Source organism: Argentina silus (genome assembly GCF_951799395.1).
Source record: "Argentina silus genome assembly, chromosome: 7".
In the NCBI taxonomy this organism is placed as follows: domain Eukaryota; kingdom Metazoa; phylum Chordata; class Actinopteri; order Argentiniformes; family Argentinidae; genus Argentina; species Argentina silus.
The window spans coordinates 6,730,093-6,746,097 of NC_139661.1; the positions used below are offsets into that span (position 1 = coordinate 6,730,093).

Below are 16,005 nucleotides of genomic sequence, written 5' to 3' on the forward strand. Positions count from 1 at the left end.
TTCAGTAGTTATTTCTGTGTTGTGTCAGTTTATTCAATAAGAGCATTAAATAGCCTAACTTTTGAGCAGGACACGCCCATGAAAATGTTTTCAAATTCACTTACTCTACTTTGATGGTGATGGTTTTACAGGGTGGGCGTATTTTTCCCACTGCTCTTCAATAAGTTCTTCGGATCAAATTAACAGTTGTCGTGAAGTAGGCCTACTGGTGTGGACGGATAACGCCCCTAGATGCTGAGCAGGGAATGGAGAATTGAATCCCTCAAGTCATTTACAACTCGGAATCTAGAGTGACAGCATCTCCTGTACGGAGTTCACTGAGACGCGCCGCAAACGCTCACTTTTTGGATCTACGAAATGATGATTTGAAGGTTTTTGGGTTATCGGAGAGGAAAATACACAGGATCTATGATATCTCCACGTGGAATTATACTATAATTTGATATTAGAAAAGAAGGAATGCATCTTTTCTTTGTGAAACTAACTTTCTTGTTGTCGCTGATTGCTCTAACACGAGGTAAGTGGCGTTTATAGACTTATACAGACCTCTTTTGGATCAGTTTAGGCTACTGACAGTTTTTGATATGAAAGAGAAACTATTTTATCAAAGAAAGTATAGCCTATAGGTTTATAAGGATGATTGATACGGTCACAAATGAATCCTACACGCACAATCGATCACTACCAACTTTTCAGAATGGGATGTAGCGGTTGGTAAATTGAAATAATTTCACTTGTTGCATTAGAATTTCGCGGCATCGATTATTTTTGGTGATGGATTTTTAAAAATCTTTATATACATTTGATCTAATGAATCGAAGTTCACTTTTGATACATTGTGATGATATGACAGTTCGAACATGTCAGCTTCTTCACTTCACGTTTTAGGCTGAGATAGCAGAACATTTGTCATTAGCTTTTGATTTCTTTAGATTTTTGTAGTCTCATGCATTGGCACAACAGGGAAAGAGTTTTGATTTGCAATGATTTGAGCAGCTTATGTAACAATGCATGATTCTGATTTCAACGTTTCTTTGCAATTACTATTTAAAAACTATTGGTAATTATAAGCATCTTTCATGAAGATTGTACGTGCGCCTGGAAGTAGCTAGATTCTCCCCAGACAGCTGTTGCGCTCACGGCTCGCGCCCGTACCCGCGCAAAGCGCTTTGGCTGTCGAGTTTGGCATTCAAACTTCACAAGAATATGAAAACTCATGCCTTGGCCAATGAGGCATTTTTGAGTCGAGGTAAACAGAATCGGTTTTTGCAGTGCTATGTTACTCCCCAAATATAGTACATTCTTTAGGACAGCTCCAGGGGGAAGAATGCGCCTACCAGTGTGGTGTCAAGTCCTATTCACCACAAACTGCGCTTCAGGTGGCAGTTCACACCTCTGCCATACATACTGCTGAGTGATACTTCTGTCTTTTGGTACCCATGTTTGAGTAAATACAGCATTCATGATTTTTCCATGCCCTCTATAATTCTTTGAATTTAGTGATGAGTAGGCCTATGGTTATAATAACGTAGTACACATCTGACATGCAATTGTCAAAATGGATAGAGCAGTTCAATATTTACTAGAATAGTGCAGTCGTATTGACTTTCTCTGTTTGCAGGCCAAAGATGCTCCATACCCACCGAATCGTGTTTGAACCAGGGGAAGTGTGAAGCCACTGCAGACGGCAATGGAGAGTGCAAGTGAGTATACAATCCCATTCTTATTTCACAGAACCAAATTGACACATCAAAAAAGACATCATGTTTACAAAACAAATATTATGAAGTGCAAGTTGAGATGACTTGGTAATGGATAAATCAAAACTGCTAAGGTAGTTGTTATCTTTGTGCTTGAGGCTCTGTTAGGCCTCTGAAGGCATGTTGGTGGTAGTTTTCAGTTCTCTCAGCACATGCCTATTCCTGGAAGGCAAACACAGGCCTGGGCCAGCCAATGAAAGAGATGTGTGGACATTGATGAGGATGGCATGGGGGTCACGGTGTGTGTGTGTGTCTCGCGGCCTGCTGCTAGTGAAAGCAGGCTCTCCTCTCCTCTCCAGCCCAAGTCTCAGAGACGCTCAGAGCCCTAAATCTTGTTTCTCTTTTCTTTCACGAAGCGACAGCTGGGGTTTGCCAGAAGCTCTGCGACCATTGTTCTCCAGTCAGATTAATTCTGTGTGACTAATCTGGGCGAGGCTTCCCAGAGAGCCTGCAGCCCCTGTCCTACCCCCACTCCCGGGGTTTTGTCCCCCTTATTGAATGGCTTTTCTCTCTGTGTGATTTCCATTAGAAGGACAGATGGCGGTAGAGCGTAATTAGACTGGATGTTTTCATAATTGGGAGCCGATACATAAGTGGATTGAAGTTTGGAGCAAACAAGTTGCAATGCACGTTTTGGGCTGTTTTTTTTATTCACTCTTCAAAAGTTTGAAAAGGCTGTTGAGTAGGTCTACTACTACAGCATCGGAACGTAGAACTTCTATTGTCCCCTGAACCCTTTTACCCCTGTTCAACAAAAGGCTTCCTGTACATTGGCTCGGTTTCAGCCTGGCATCGGAGTGGCAGTGTCGTCTTACTGAGCAGCAGTGGAGTGTGGTGAAACTGGGGCTGGCGGGGCTCTATAGGGCCGGGTCGGCTCCTGGCCTTTCTCTGGGAGGACTGCAGGCCCAGGCAGCCATGTTGGCTCTAGGCCACATCTTAATTCTGTCTGGCAGGGCTTGCCCCCCTTGTTGGGCCACAAAGCCATCATTGTGCCTCTCACTGTCCTTAGACTCCTCCAATTAAACATGGAGATTGGGATAAGTGGCTTGCATGAGCGCCACTTTATTTGGAGAAGGATGAGGGTTTTTACGAGGCCCACCTTTTGTGTGTCTTTTGCTATACCCTGTTTTGTATTATGTCTTATGTCTATCTAAAATCTAATAAAGTAGTGGTTAGAAAGTGGTTAGAAATCTCACTGTCTTGTGTGTAGGCAGAGTTCAGAGGCTGGATTGTGTATCCTGTGGCGTGATGGAAGTGTTGTTTTGTTTATACTGTATATATTTTGACACTTGGAAATGTTCCAACTCTAAGCGGCACAGCCAGTGAGAAAATGTGAGCTGTGGCAGAGCAAGCTAAGTGCACATTATCTGATGAATCTAGAAACGCTGTGATCTAATCTAAACAACACTACCAGTTTCTTTCCATAAGAACAGGATCTTCACCTCGACTTCCTTTAGATTAATTTCATCATGGAAGAAGTTTGTATCGTAGCAGGTCTTGTCCAGTCCCACTATTGTTGACAAATGTTGTAAACATTGTGGGAATATGGTACAGTTAGTCTCCGGGGTCAAGCAGTAAAACGTATTCACATCCTGATGTTGACCCAAACATCATTATTAGATGTTTGCTGAGATGTCAAGGCAGAACCACTGAATTATTTGAGTGTGTTATAGTCTGACTTAATGAATGATATATGCTACACAGCTACTTTTGAGGGCCCCAATGAAATTCATTTACTGAGCACATAGTGTGGATCCAGAGCCCTTCTACCATTCCTGACAGGATTACGAGTTCCTTTGCTTCAATTAAAAACAGCCGCGCTAAAGTCAAGTGGTATTTTAAGGTCAAGTGCTTCAATGCTTCAGTTTTATATAGTACCACAGGGATGCCTACCTACTTTACATTCCATGCCACGAATACCGCGTCCCCCCTCATATCTGGCCTCTCGAATGAGACCCTGACAGATCAGGACAGCAAGTTTATCTTTGAGGCCTTGAAGGAGGCCTCTCATCTGTACCGCTGACAGTAATAGCAAGCAGTGCAGTGAGTGAGTGCAGGGCAGACTGGGCCGTGCTGAGCCGAGCTAGGCCAGAGATGGGAATTCCATTATCCTGGCTAGGCTCTAGATGGCTGGAATCAAAGGGCTTAGCCCTCAGACAGAGAGATGAGAGATGCTGGGCTGGAAATGGAGAGAGGGAGAGAGAGGGAGGGAGAGGGAGAGAGAGAGAGGGAGAGAGAGGGAGAGGGAGGGAGAGGGAGAGAGAGGGAGAGAGAGGGAGAGGCTGCTGAGACTTCACATACCATGCTCGTCAAGCAAAGACTCCTCAGAACATCTTTTTGAGTTTTGACAGGCCATTGATACAGTGAGTCACGTGACCCCCTTGTACTTCAGAAGAGGGCTTAGGCCCCCACTGGAGAGAGAGATTTGGAGGTGATGTGCTATGGATGAAACTGGGCCAGGTCCGTATGTGTGTCAGTCACCAACCTGTCCAGTGGTGGTAGACCTAATTCTCCCCCCCCCCCTGCACTTTTATCATTGACTAAAGTGGGCCTGTACAGTGTGTTGTTGATGTGATGCACCTTAAACTGAGGTCTCAGTAATTGGAGAGTGACCGTCCTAGCAGCGTAGATGTCCCTGGCTTGTGAGACTTGTGAAATAAGTCTTCTGCAGTAACTGTCGGTCTCCCCTCAGACAGACAGAGACCGAAATAGCCCGGTTAGCACCCTGAGGCGAAGGTTTCTATGACAGGCTCTAATCCGCAGGCACTGTATTCAAAGGGTGGAACTGATATAACCTCACCACAATCAATCGCTCAAGTGTAGGGGCTTTAATGAATTCCCTTCTGGATAGCTAGATAGATTGCCTGTATGTGCGTGTCTGTGTCTGTGTGTGTGTAAGCCTAACTCTCCGCGACTGAAGTTAAATATCAAGCAGGCCCATTAATTCCCTGGCATGTGTGCTGGTGGTGACTACAGTATCGTCCATGAATGAAAGCGGGCCCTTGTCTCCGGGGCGGGGATGCTTCAATGCAACCTCTGTTTGCTATGGGCAGATGAGTCCATCTTAGTTCCCCCCCTTTCATTCAGACGCAGGAAACGGCCTGGAAGGGGCCAAGGGGGGAAGAAAAGGTGCTGTATCTGATCATATCATCACAGAGAGAGCGGAGGGCTTTCATGGGGCCGCCGGTGTCGGTTTCCTCTTGGCAAGAGCCTCACTGGAGACTAGAGAAAGAGGGGTGGGGGGGGGGGTCGGGGTAGGGGCGCTGAGGCCGAGCTGCTGAATGTTCTGACTGATTGAAGTGACTTGATGTTGGTTAACCTCAACACTGGATTAGAGATATTTGAGCCCCGATGGTGGCATATGCCAAGACAAATCACATTTGCTTTGATCACTGGCTAATATGACTGACAGCCAAGCATGCATGGATGGCTGTGTATGTGTGTATATTCAGTGGGACAGGGATACCGAACATTAGGCAAACACTTCCTCATTTGATGTATTTGAGCCTGATCACCTGTCTGTGGATCATAACAGAACAACTTAGGGAGGGACGTACACTATCCCCAAGGCAGCATGCTCCATAATACCCATGATTACTTGTGGTTTTGCCATTCAACTGGAAACAGAAGACTTCAGCCTTTACAGTGGCAGGTGTTCTATCACCACACACACACACACACACACACACACACACACACACACACACACACACACACACACACACACACACACACACGCGGGGGGGGGGGGGGAAACAATCTGTGTTTTTCCCCCTCAATCCAACCTGATACCAAGCGTAGCTCCATGTTCTGAGACAGAGTGTACAGAAACTACCAGTGTCAGTGTCCAGTCACACAGTTACACCTTCAGACACCTTAAACCTCTTAAGTGGTTCCCAGCCTCGTAAAGCAGCCAGTAGCACTAGTCATTAGAGCCACTATGACTCACTCAAGCCCCCAGTCCTCCTGTCCTCCAGCCTCCTGCCCCTGCTCCACGATCGGTCCCTGGGGGGGAACCAGGCTCTTTCCCATGGGTTGTGTCAGTAATAGTGCCAAATAAACAAGTCTCTAATGAACACTACCAGATGTGGGCTGGGAAGGTCAGCTCTCATGTATACGATTAGAGAGAGAGGCACAGCACAGCAACCCCCTGGGGGAGTGCTTTTAAACAGATCAGACAAGACTAAAGGAGACTTAGCCCAGGCACAGACACCAAACTGCAGGAAATGAGAGTGGAGGAAGATGAGGGGGTTAGGGGGGGGGGGATAAAAGTGTTCCTGCACAGTTTGACTCCATTCTGGCAGCACTTTACTAGAGGTGAAGGAGGCATCTTAAGGAGAGACAATTTCCTAAAAATCAACAGATTACCTTGGAGCCCAAAAAGTTATTTTTGTTCTATTACTTGCTCATATACTGTGTTCAGATCTGAAAATGATTGAGGGAAAGTTTTGAAAACTTCTGAAAAACTTTGGTCCTCAGAATATTATGTGGTGGTGTTATGGAATGAATAGAGCAGTAGGTTAAGTGTGTGTTGGCCAGGTCTAGTCCTTTAAAGTAACAAGCTCTATGTTTGCCTTCCTCAGCCCTGGTAGGTAGAGTGGTAGGCAGCAACAATAGTATGTGTGTGCAGGGTTGTCAGGTCTGATTAAAGTGTCCAGCCCAATGGCCACTCAAAACCCGCTCATACGGTCTGAAAACTAGCCCATTTTTTTTCCTGCAGCAAGGAGTTGCCACATTTATCTCATGCACATTACGGTGTTACAATTGTTTTACCTTGTTCTCTGCATTTGTCCCTTTGTTATTTGGTCATCACACCAAATTGTTTAATATGAACTATAGAAGTGGTTGATCGTGAATGGTTAACCTTTTTTTTTCTTTTTTCAGAAAACATTATTGAAATGGTGTGCTTGTTAGTTTGCTGTTCTCACATTACTTGTGAACTTCCAGTGCTCTCTCAACACACACACACACACACACACACACACACACACACACACACACACACACCCTCTGGCACCCCGTCCCTCCCCTCTCCACTCACTCACTCACTCACTCGCTCAGCAACAGCCTCACAGTCAGCAGCAGCAGGTCACAGTTAAAAAGAGAGATGGCGGCCACAGTGCAATTTAGAAGTAGCCCAAAGACCTGCACCCCGCGACCAATACATTTTCACCTGCGACCTCGTTTTCAAAGTACCCGAATTTCGTGTGAAAATCATGGTCATGGCAACCCTGTGTGTTTGTGTGGTGTGTGCACTGTGTGTGTATGTTTGTGTTCAAAGCCACAGTCCCTTTCTCTGTGTGACCTCTCTGTGTGGCAGATGGCAGATTGGCCCAATTGTGGGGAAACCCCCTGAGTGGCGTCTGGCCCAGGGTCAGGTGTCATGACAACATCTGCTCTGGGGCCCGAGCCTGGTCCCCACCCGCCCACCGCACATTACAACACTGGAATGGGGCGAGACCTGTTGCCAAGGGCGACTGGTGGCCACGGAAGGAAAGACATCCCTTTCGTGAGCTGAGAGCAGGACAATAGGAGCCAGTGTGAAGAGACAACAGAAAGCACAGAGATGATAACAGTGTCAGCCTCTGACATCAGAGCAAGGATACTGCTGTACTCCCGTTATATGATCCTTCAGCACAAACACCTGATATTTGCACAGCTTCTGATTTCTCCCCTCTTTTCATGTCTTCTTTATTTACCTCTCCTGGAAGATGGTTTACCTGCTGCTGAGATTAGCCTGTTGTGGCTCACGCCAGCAGTTGTTTGTTGTCTCAGCTGCCATGGCCTGTTTGTTTTGAACGCCGCAGAAAGAGCGACTCCATAAAAGGGTAGCTGAATATCTTTTGTTTCCCCCCCCCCCCCTTTTTTTTATAGTCATCGGTATCAAGCTACAAACTGATTTTGTGCTGACGGCTTATTTGACGACCTCTCGTCAAGTTAAAGAGCAAGCTGTTAGCATTCTTTGCTAGGCGCGCGCTGGAGTTGACTCTGTGCAAACGGCGGGGCCGGGGAGTGTGTTTGGCCAGCGCGGCCACGTGGACCGTCTGAGGGCATATGAGTGGCCACTTTATGTGTTTGTCTTCGAGGCCCTGTGTGAGACGTTGGTCTGTTTGTGGGGAAAGGGCAGATCTGGGCCCCAGTTCAAAGCAAAGTGTGAGTTTTTGCGGGGCCCTGTAAAGTGCGGCTGCCAGGAGCCTCCATTGAGGCTTGCGGGTCAGGAAGGGGGGACAGCAGACTAGGGCAGCTTTTTTAGAGTAAACAATAACATTCCTTCCAAACCAGCAACCTCTCGCTCTCTCTCTCTGTCTCTCTCTCTACTTCTCACTGGCAGCTTCCCACTAAAACCCCCCAAACCAGTTCCAATTTCCTTTCTCTCAGGAGGCCTTGTGTGTCTCTCTCCGCCCTTTTAAGTTGTGTTTGGGGTTTGTTAAAAAAATTCCCCCTCCTTCGGATCCACTTACTCTTGTTTTTTCAAACATGGCAGACCACCGAAAAATATCATAGAGGCTCAGACTTTGAGGTTTTTGGAGCCAAACCCAGTCAGGAGTAGAGGCCCATAAATCCTCATATGGTGTCTTACAAAACCAGCCAACCCTATGGACGGCCATGAAAAGAGAGAGGGGAACAAACAGTTGGAGGGAAGGAGTGAGGGAAGGTACAGGGAGGGCAGTGATGGATGGAGAGAGCCGTAAGCAGGCTCCAAACCTGAGGAAATGAAAAGAAGACAGAGGAAAGGAGGGAGAAAAGAGAGAGAGGGAGGTCAGGGATGAGCCATGTAGAAAAGAAGAGTGGAAAAAGTAGTTCTAGGAGTAGGGATGGAGAGGGGGGGGGAGAAGAGAGGAGGTTTAACAGCTGAATGCACACTCTCAGCTTGGAGGCGCCCGGCCTGTGGTCAGCCCTGAATGGGGAGGAGAAACAATGGGCCCACTCATCCTAACCCCCTCCACTGCTTCAGGACTAGGGGGGGAGGACACACACACACACACACATTCAGACGCCCGCAGCCCAGGCCCCTCTATTCTCCTCGGGGGATGGGGATGGGGACGAGGGCGCAGGGAGAGGGGTGAGTGTTAGCCAGCAGCTGCCGTCCCCTAATTACCATGCGCACCTGCTCCCCAAGGCCTTTTGGGGGGAGGCCAGCAAGCGCATGCCCCGCCTCGCGACCTCAGCACCCGCCATGTCTGAACTGGCATGGCCCTCTTTTAGCCATTCCTGCACTCCCCCCCCCACCCCCCTCCCCACCCCCCCACCACCACCACGCACTCCAAATATCCCATAGCCACATTGCTATGGATGCTTTGGCATTTTTATACATTCCTTTCGTCACGTAAAAGATAACCTAATGATCGAAAGGGTGTGTCACGATGTTTGATAGATCAAAGATGTACCGCGGTTGTATTCCTCCTCAGTATAGTAAAACAAATAAACTATGTTATAATGTTTAGGCTTTAGAAAGAATGTGAATAAACAGAAACTGTGGTAGTTGATAGATTTCCCTCCTTTTGCGCTACATGCTATGCCGTAGCGTAGCATACATCTCTTTTGTAGCCTGCTCTAAACTAATGCCATGGTATGTCACAGTGAGTGTAAAGGTACCATTATGAACACTGTGACATGCCATCAGTCCCTTCATGTTGATGTAGAGCCCAGCCTAGCTTGTGGTGTTTTCTTTGCCTGGTCAAAGTTGTGGGGCACCCTAATCCCGTGAGAGAGAAACCCTGTCTAAACACACGTCTGTCCCTTCATAGAGGGGGGGGGGGAGGGGGTCAGGGGGTCTGCCTGCCTGCCTGCCTGCCCCCCACACAACGCCCCCCCTGGGAATGTTTGGGGACGTGATTCTGCCAGGCCCTCAGGGCTAATAGAATCATTCATGTTCAGGTAGTTTAAAGTGGCTGCGCTTCTTTTCGTTGTTGATTAAAAGGAAGTCTAGAAAAAGTCTAGGAGTCTAGGAAATCAGTGTCTAAAATCAATCCACCAAGTTTGATATGATAAAAGTAATTAAAGGAATAAGGGAACAATAATCAGTGACAAAGCTGAAAAAATATCAATGAACCATCAATAGAATTTTATCTGGGGAAATTGACATGGACTCATAAAGAACTGCTATGGCTTCGTCTGGCTCTTGATATAGTTTGCGGTGCTCTCTCTCTCTCTCTCTCTCTCTCTCTCTCTCTCTCTCTTTCTCTCTCTCTCTCTCTCGCTCCCTCTTTATTCCCTTGTCTCAGGCTGATGTCTGTCTCTCCGCTGTAGAAGAATACAGTGCGTTGAGGTGGAGAGACACACAGCTTTGAAGTCTCCATAATGTTAGCTCAGAGTTCAAAGACTGGCATAGACATGCCGCCTTGTCCTTTGAATGAATGAGTGCTGAAAAGAACGCTGAAGTGAGTGAGCACATTTCCCCCTAAGAGCTGTTGATGGGGCCCATGGCTACTTTTTATGTCAGAAACGATACTGGATTATGTTCAAGAATTCAGAGTCCGACAAACACCAGTGTTTTTCTATAGTGTTATATAGAGTCTGTGTATTCAAACTGAGCCCCCCCCCACCACTAGTCCAGAAAAAAACATTCTAGAAGCTCTCAGGATTGCTATTGTGAGAGTTTGGTGGCATTGTGGTGACTCCAACATGACTGATCAGTAGAACAGTTGGTAACCTCCCTGACCACCAAACACCTGTGTGTGTGTGTGTGTGTGTGTGTGTGTGTGTGTGTGTGTGTGTGTGTGTGTGTGTGTGAGTGTAAACATGCTGTGTGGCCCCTCTGCTGGGCCTCACGTAGCCTCAGGGGACACCCTTCAAGCCTTCTCATTGTAATTGTAAATGTGTGAATCCATCCCCACTGACCTGTGGTCCTGCAGTGGCACTCTCTCTCTCTCTCTCTCTCTCTTTCTCTCTCTCTCTCTCTCTCTCTCTCCCTCTCTGGGAACGGGTTCACTGGGGGCCGTTTATGACCTCAAAGAGAACCTGTGAGAAACATCACAGGCGTATATATATCTCCCCATCTCCTGAAGGAACTCTCTTTTATGGCCTAAAACACATTGTCTGAGGGAACGACAGTGAAAAGATGAATGTCCCGCTCGCCGCATAGTTTCTCATGGCAGCGTTGTCGCGTTGTAAAAACAGTGGGCAGGGTAGAGGGCCTCCTGACCCCACAGCTTAGAGCTCTTTTCATAGAAAGCAGCCGAGAATTTAACAGTAGCATTGGACAGAGATGTCTGTTTCTCAAGCATGACACTTTCTGTGAACCCCCCCTGTGTATTGTATGATCGATGGTGGGTATATTAAAGGGCCTCTTGGGTCTATATGTCCCACACAAGTGGTCCATACAGTGTTTGTAACAGAGATGTCAATCTGCCAGATAATGTGAAATGCTTAAACTCGACACAGGCAAGGTTGCATGACATGGCCACACACTGCTTCACCTGTCTCACAAGTCTAGGTATGGGTTTGTTGTTGTTTTTTTAAAGGGAGGTGAGATAGATATTAGTCTGACTCTTGGTTCCTCTCTCTCTCTCTCTCTCTCTCTAGGTGTCCAAACGGATACGTGGGCAGCAGGTGCCTTCGGGACCCCTGCACGTACTCTCAATGTAAAAATGGCGCCACGTGTCGCGTGGTTTTCCGTGGCAACTTGGTGGACTTCACCTGTGTGTGCCGGCCGGGGTACACCGACCGCCTGTGTCTGACGCCCATCGACAATGTGTGCCTCAACTTGCCCTGCAGGAACGGAGGCACCTGCGAGCTGGTCAACCTTCGGGAGTACAAGTGTCGCTGTCCGCCCGGCTGGTCAGGTAAACACTGAAAACACTGCACAACTCATCCTGGGGATGTCACACATTGGTTAAATGCTGGTGTTTGCATGAAAACGTGGCTTGTTTCGTTTGTTTTTTCTTCTCCAAAAGATTTGTTGTGTGAATGAACAGTTTTGAGAGTCAAGCCAAATTGTGTAATTACACATCTCAGTACACTTGGAATTTGAATTCACTGTAAACATTCTACACTTAAAAGAAGAAACCGTGAAAGGAAACAAAAGCCACGTCAGACAGTGTCAGACACTTCTAAATATACTATCACGAAAACATATGATCCTTATTTACAATTGTTGTGTTTGTCTCCTCCAGGTAAGATGTGCCAGCAGGCTGACCCCTGTGCCTCCAACCCCTGTGCCAACGGTGGCCAGTGTACGCCCATCGACTCCCACTACATCTGCACCTGCACCCCCTTCTTCTACGGCCAGACCTGCATGCAGGACGTCAACGAGTGTACCCAGAGCCCCTCGCCCTGCAGGAACGGTGGCTTGTGCGTGAACGAGGTGGGCACCTATCGCTGCCAGTGCCCCCAGGAGTACACGGGGAAGCACTGCGAGAGCCGCTACCTGCCCTGCAGCCCCTCGCCCTGCCACAACGGGGGCACCTGTGTCCAGAAGGGAGACACCACCTATGAATGCTCCTGTGTACCAGGTACTAGACTGTCTCATCCTCAACCTTCGGGATAGTGGAACATTCCTAATTCTGGAATGGGTGGGAATAGCTTTAGATTCTCCTACTGACTTCAATGCAGGTGTTTTTTGTGTTTTTGAACAATTGAGTTATGTGTGAGGATCTCATGTAAGCATAACACTCTGTATAAAGAATGAAATGGCACCATTTGGGGATTGAGAAGGTATCTATGACTATTGAAGCCAGTTTCTATCCAATTGAAGCCACTTTTTCCCTTTTCAACCATCTGAAACAGTCACTGCTTTTGATGAGGTAGCGGGCTGTAGGTCTTCTCCCTCTTAGTTCTGTGGGCCTAGCTAGGTAGCATACTCTTGGTACAGTCACTGGTCAGGAGATGATGTCATTAAAGGCGGAGGCTGTGCCCCTCCCGTTGTGGTTCCGTACCCTGTGTGTGAACGGAGCGGAGCAGGAAAGCATCGCGTCTTATCGTGAGGAAATGGCTGATGAACAACATCCTCACAGCGGAGCAGAGCAGAGCAGAGGTTGTTGGGACAGTCGCAGGTTCTGCTCTCCCTAAAACCCTTCTCCCCCAGACATCGTACCGCCACTTCTACACAGGACTGGGCCACAGCTACAGGATAGACCTCTATTTTAGCTCCCAGCGAGCACAGCCGTGCTCTTTGTGCCCTTTGCAACACCGTTTCAATAGCTGAGCAGAATGACCCCAATGGGAACTCCACAGCGACGTGATGAATAAGTGAATATTGTGAATGAAGCACTATTGACTGGCACAAAATTGCCAGTGTTAGCATTTAACTTAGATTCCCCACTTTATTTATGTGTACAGTATGCAGGGTGCCACACAGCAGTGTGAAGGTGTGTTGTGTAATCTGGAGGGTTCTCCTAAAAGGGAAGCTGTGGTAGGCTGGCTGTGCTGCCACAGACAAGGGCATTGCTGCAATTTCCCTCTGAAGACGAGACAGTTGACCGCACTAACTGTCGACGAGTTTCACACCCATTGTTTAGCAAGGAACCAATAATTTACAATCCAGGAAACACAAAGCAATGATGACAGGGATAATTTAGATAGAGAGTGTGTGTGTCTGTGTGTGTCTGTGTGTGTGTCTGTCTGTCTGTCTGTCTGTCTGTCTGTCTGTGTCTGTGTCTGTGTCTGTGTCTGTGTCTATGTGTGTGTGTGTGTGTGTGTGTGTGTGTGTGTGTGTGTGTGTGTGTGTAATATGTATTGCAAGTAACCTGTTATGTCCCTCTCTCCAGGCTTCTCTGGTCAGAACTGTGACTCCAACATTGATGACTGTCCAGGCCACGAGTGCCATAACGGAGGGACCTGTGTGGACGGGGTCAACACCTATAACTGCCAATGCAAACCTGAATTCACAGGTAACTACGCCTCCAACACTACTCATTATGCTCAAGGAAGAAGTTGTCCCCCTGTAGTCACAGATCTAGGACAGATTACCTCTAATAGAGTTAAAAAAAAAAAGGGTTAATTCAGTGATTTTAACAAACACACTCCCCCTTGGCTGGAAACGTGTTGTAGTTTCTGAAAATCACTGAATTTACGAAATGAGTGAAGTGTCGCTTTTTAACCATTAGGGGGAGGAAGACATTTTGGACACTACTCTACAATATGTCCGTGGTTAGGGGCAACTTCTCCCTCCTCCAAAGATATCTCCACCAGATCTCCTTCCATGACGCCTGTTGACAAGTGAATTCATACCCTACCCTCCCCCTCCATAGGTCAGTTCTGCACCGAAGATGTCGACGAGTGCCAACTCATGCCCAACGCGTGCCAAAACGGCGGCACATGCCACAACATCTACGGCAGCTACCAGTGTGTCTGCGTCAACGGCTGGACGGGCGACGACTGCAGCGAGAACATCGACGACTGCGCCAACGCCGCCTGTTACCACGGCGCCATCTGCCATGACCGCGTGGCGTCCTTCTTCTGCGAATGCCCCCACGGTCGCACAGGTGAGGCTAGGGCTCGGATTGTTATGAAGTCATATCTAAAAACATGGTCGTACATACTGTACAGTACAGTAAGTGTCATTGAAAACAACTACCTAGTCCAGTATTTTCCTATGAGGATAGTGCTTTGCCTTGTGTGCACATTCAGTGCATATATTATGCAGCCCTTCCATTTGTTTGGGGCCCAAATCACTTTTCTATGTACTCTTTGTACCAGTAGTTCATGTTACATGCATTTTCAGATTGCAGCTGACAAGAGTAACACTAAATTGATCCATGTTTTCCTTTGTGCTGTGACAGGGCTGCTGTGTCACCTGGATGACGCGTGTATCAGTGACCCTTGTCAGAAGGGCTCCAACTGTGACACCAACCCTGTCAACGGCAAGGCCATCTGCACCTGCCCTGTGGGCTACTTTGGCTCCGCTTGTGACCAGGATGTTGATGAATGCTCCCTGGGTAAGACTCAGATCTCTTAGTATATTTACAGAAATGTCTTCTTTTTTTTCTTCTTTTTCTTCTTCTTCTTCTTCTTCTTCTTCTTCTTCTTCTTCTTCTTCTTCTTCTTCTTCTTCATGCATCTAGAAACACATAACATGGCACAGCTACACAAATGGCTCAGTGGCAACATGTATCGATAAATACATCAGACAATACATTTGCTGATGTCATATTGCTGACAAACATCCCGTATTAGGAGCCATACAAAACTCGTATTTTTTTTTTATCCACGTGCCGCTCTCCATGTCTCTGTCTCCAGGTGCCAACCCCTGTGAGCACGCGGGGAGGTGCCTGAACACCAAGGGTTCGTTCCAGTGTAGGTGCCAGCAGGGCTACGTGGGGGCGCGCTGTGAGCTGGACATCAACGAGTGCATGTCCAACCCCTGCAAGAACGAGGCCACATGCCTGGACCAGATAGGAGACTTCCACTGCATCTGCATGCCAGGTACTGTAACCTTGCAACGCTCACACACCTTTGGGCCATATTAGACTTTATCCAGTGTGTAGGAGTTTCTTTCTTCTATTAGTTGGTTTCTGGTTATCCTCTCCAACCATTTGGATATCACTCCGAAATGTGTGCAAACAATCATCGTTTCTCACCTATAGGTGTTCGTTTTCATTGTCTCTTCAGGGTGGTTCGATATCTACCCTTACATGTAGGTCATTGTTACTGGTATATCAATAAGCTCATTTCACTCACAAAGCAAACCTAGAAAGACCCTTTTTTTTAATCAACGTATAGTCACACTCTATCCCTACGACTTATCTTCTGCTCAGTCAATGCAGGTTTGGCCACGTTGAACAGCTCGTGTTTCTCTAACCAACCAGCCCACCAACCACCGTGTCTTGTCTCCCTTGCTAATTGGCAGGCTACGAGGGAGAGTTCTGCCAGATCAATACGGACGAGTGCGCCAACAACCCCTGTCTGAACAACGGGAAGTGTATCGACAAGATCAACACCTTCCACTGCGAGTGCCCCACAGGTGAGCCCCGGCGCGCTGCGGAGAGGGGGGTGGTAGCGTTGGGGGGGGGGGGGATTCGATCTCCATTCCCCCCCCCCCCTCCCTTCCCCCCTTCCCCCCCCACCCCCACCCGGACGGGCGCGCGAGAGGGAGGCGGGGCACTAATCCTAGCCCTCAGGCAGGCTTTAGCAAGGCCAGCGCCGAACGAACGAACGAGCGAGGAAAATCCATAAGGAAGGCTTCAGGAAGTTTGCACTTTGAACAAGTTTTCCAGTCTGATGAGTGTGCAGTTAAGTGCGGTGCAAAAAAAACTTTGGGTTGTGGATGTTGCTACAAGAAACACTAATTGAGAGAACTCAGAAA

At 47.7% G+C, this 16,005-nt stretch overlaps 1 protein-coding gene across 2 annotated transcripts in view; it reads left to right on the forward strand.

Annotated features, from left to right (window-relative positions):
- The first annotated feature begins 237 nt into the window (after window positions 1-237).
- The window catches only part of notch1b (notch receptor 1b), a 35,931-nt gene continuing 20,163 nt past the window's right edge, over window positions 238-16,005 (forward strand). For both annotated transcript variants that reach the window (XM_083673489.1, XM_083673490.1), the window contains exons 1-9: window positions 238-517; window positions 1,622-1,703; window positions 11,286-11,545; window positions 11,876-12,214; window positions 13,469-13,591; window positions 13,952-14,185; window positions 14,483-14,638; window positions 14,940-15,125; window positions 15,550-15,663. In XM_083673489.1, the coding sequence (XP_083529615.1) occupies window positions 460-517; window positions 1,622-1,703; window positions 11,286-11,545; window positions 11,876-12,214; window positions 13,469-13,591; window positions 13,952-14,185; window positions 14,483-14,638; window positions 14,940-15,125; window positions 15,550-15,663 (1,552 nt within the window). In that variant the 5' untranslated portion in view covers window positions 238-459. The remainder of the gene's footprint in view (window positions 518-1,621; window positions 1,704-11,285; window positions 11,546-11,875; window positions 12,215-13,468; window positions 13,592-13,951; window positions 14,186-14,482; window positions 14,639-14,939; window positions 15,126-15,549; window positions 15,664-16,005) is intronic.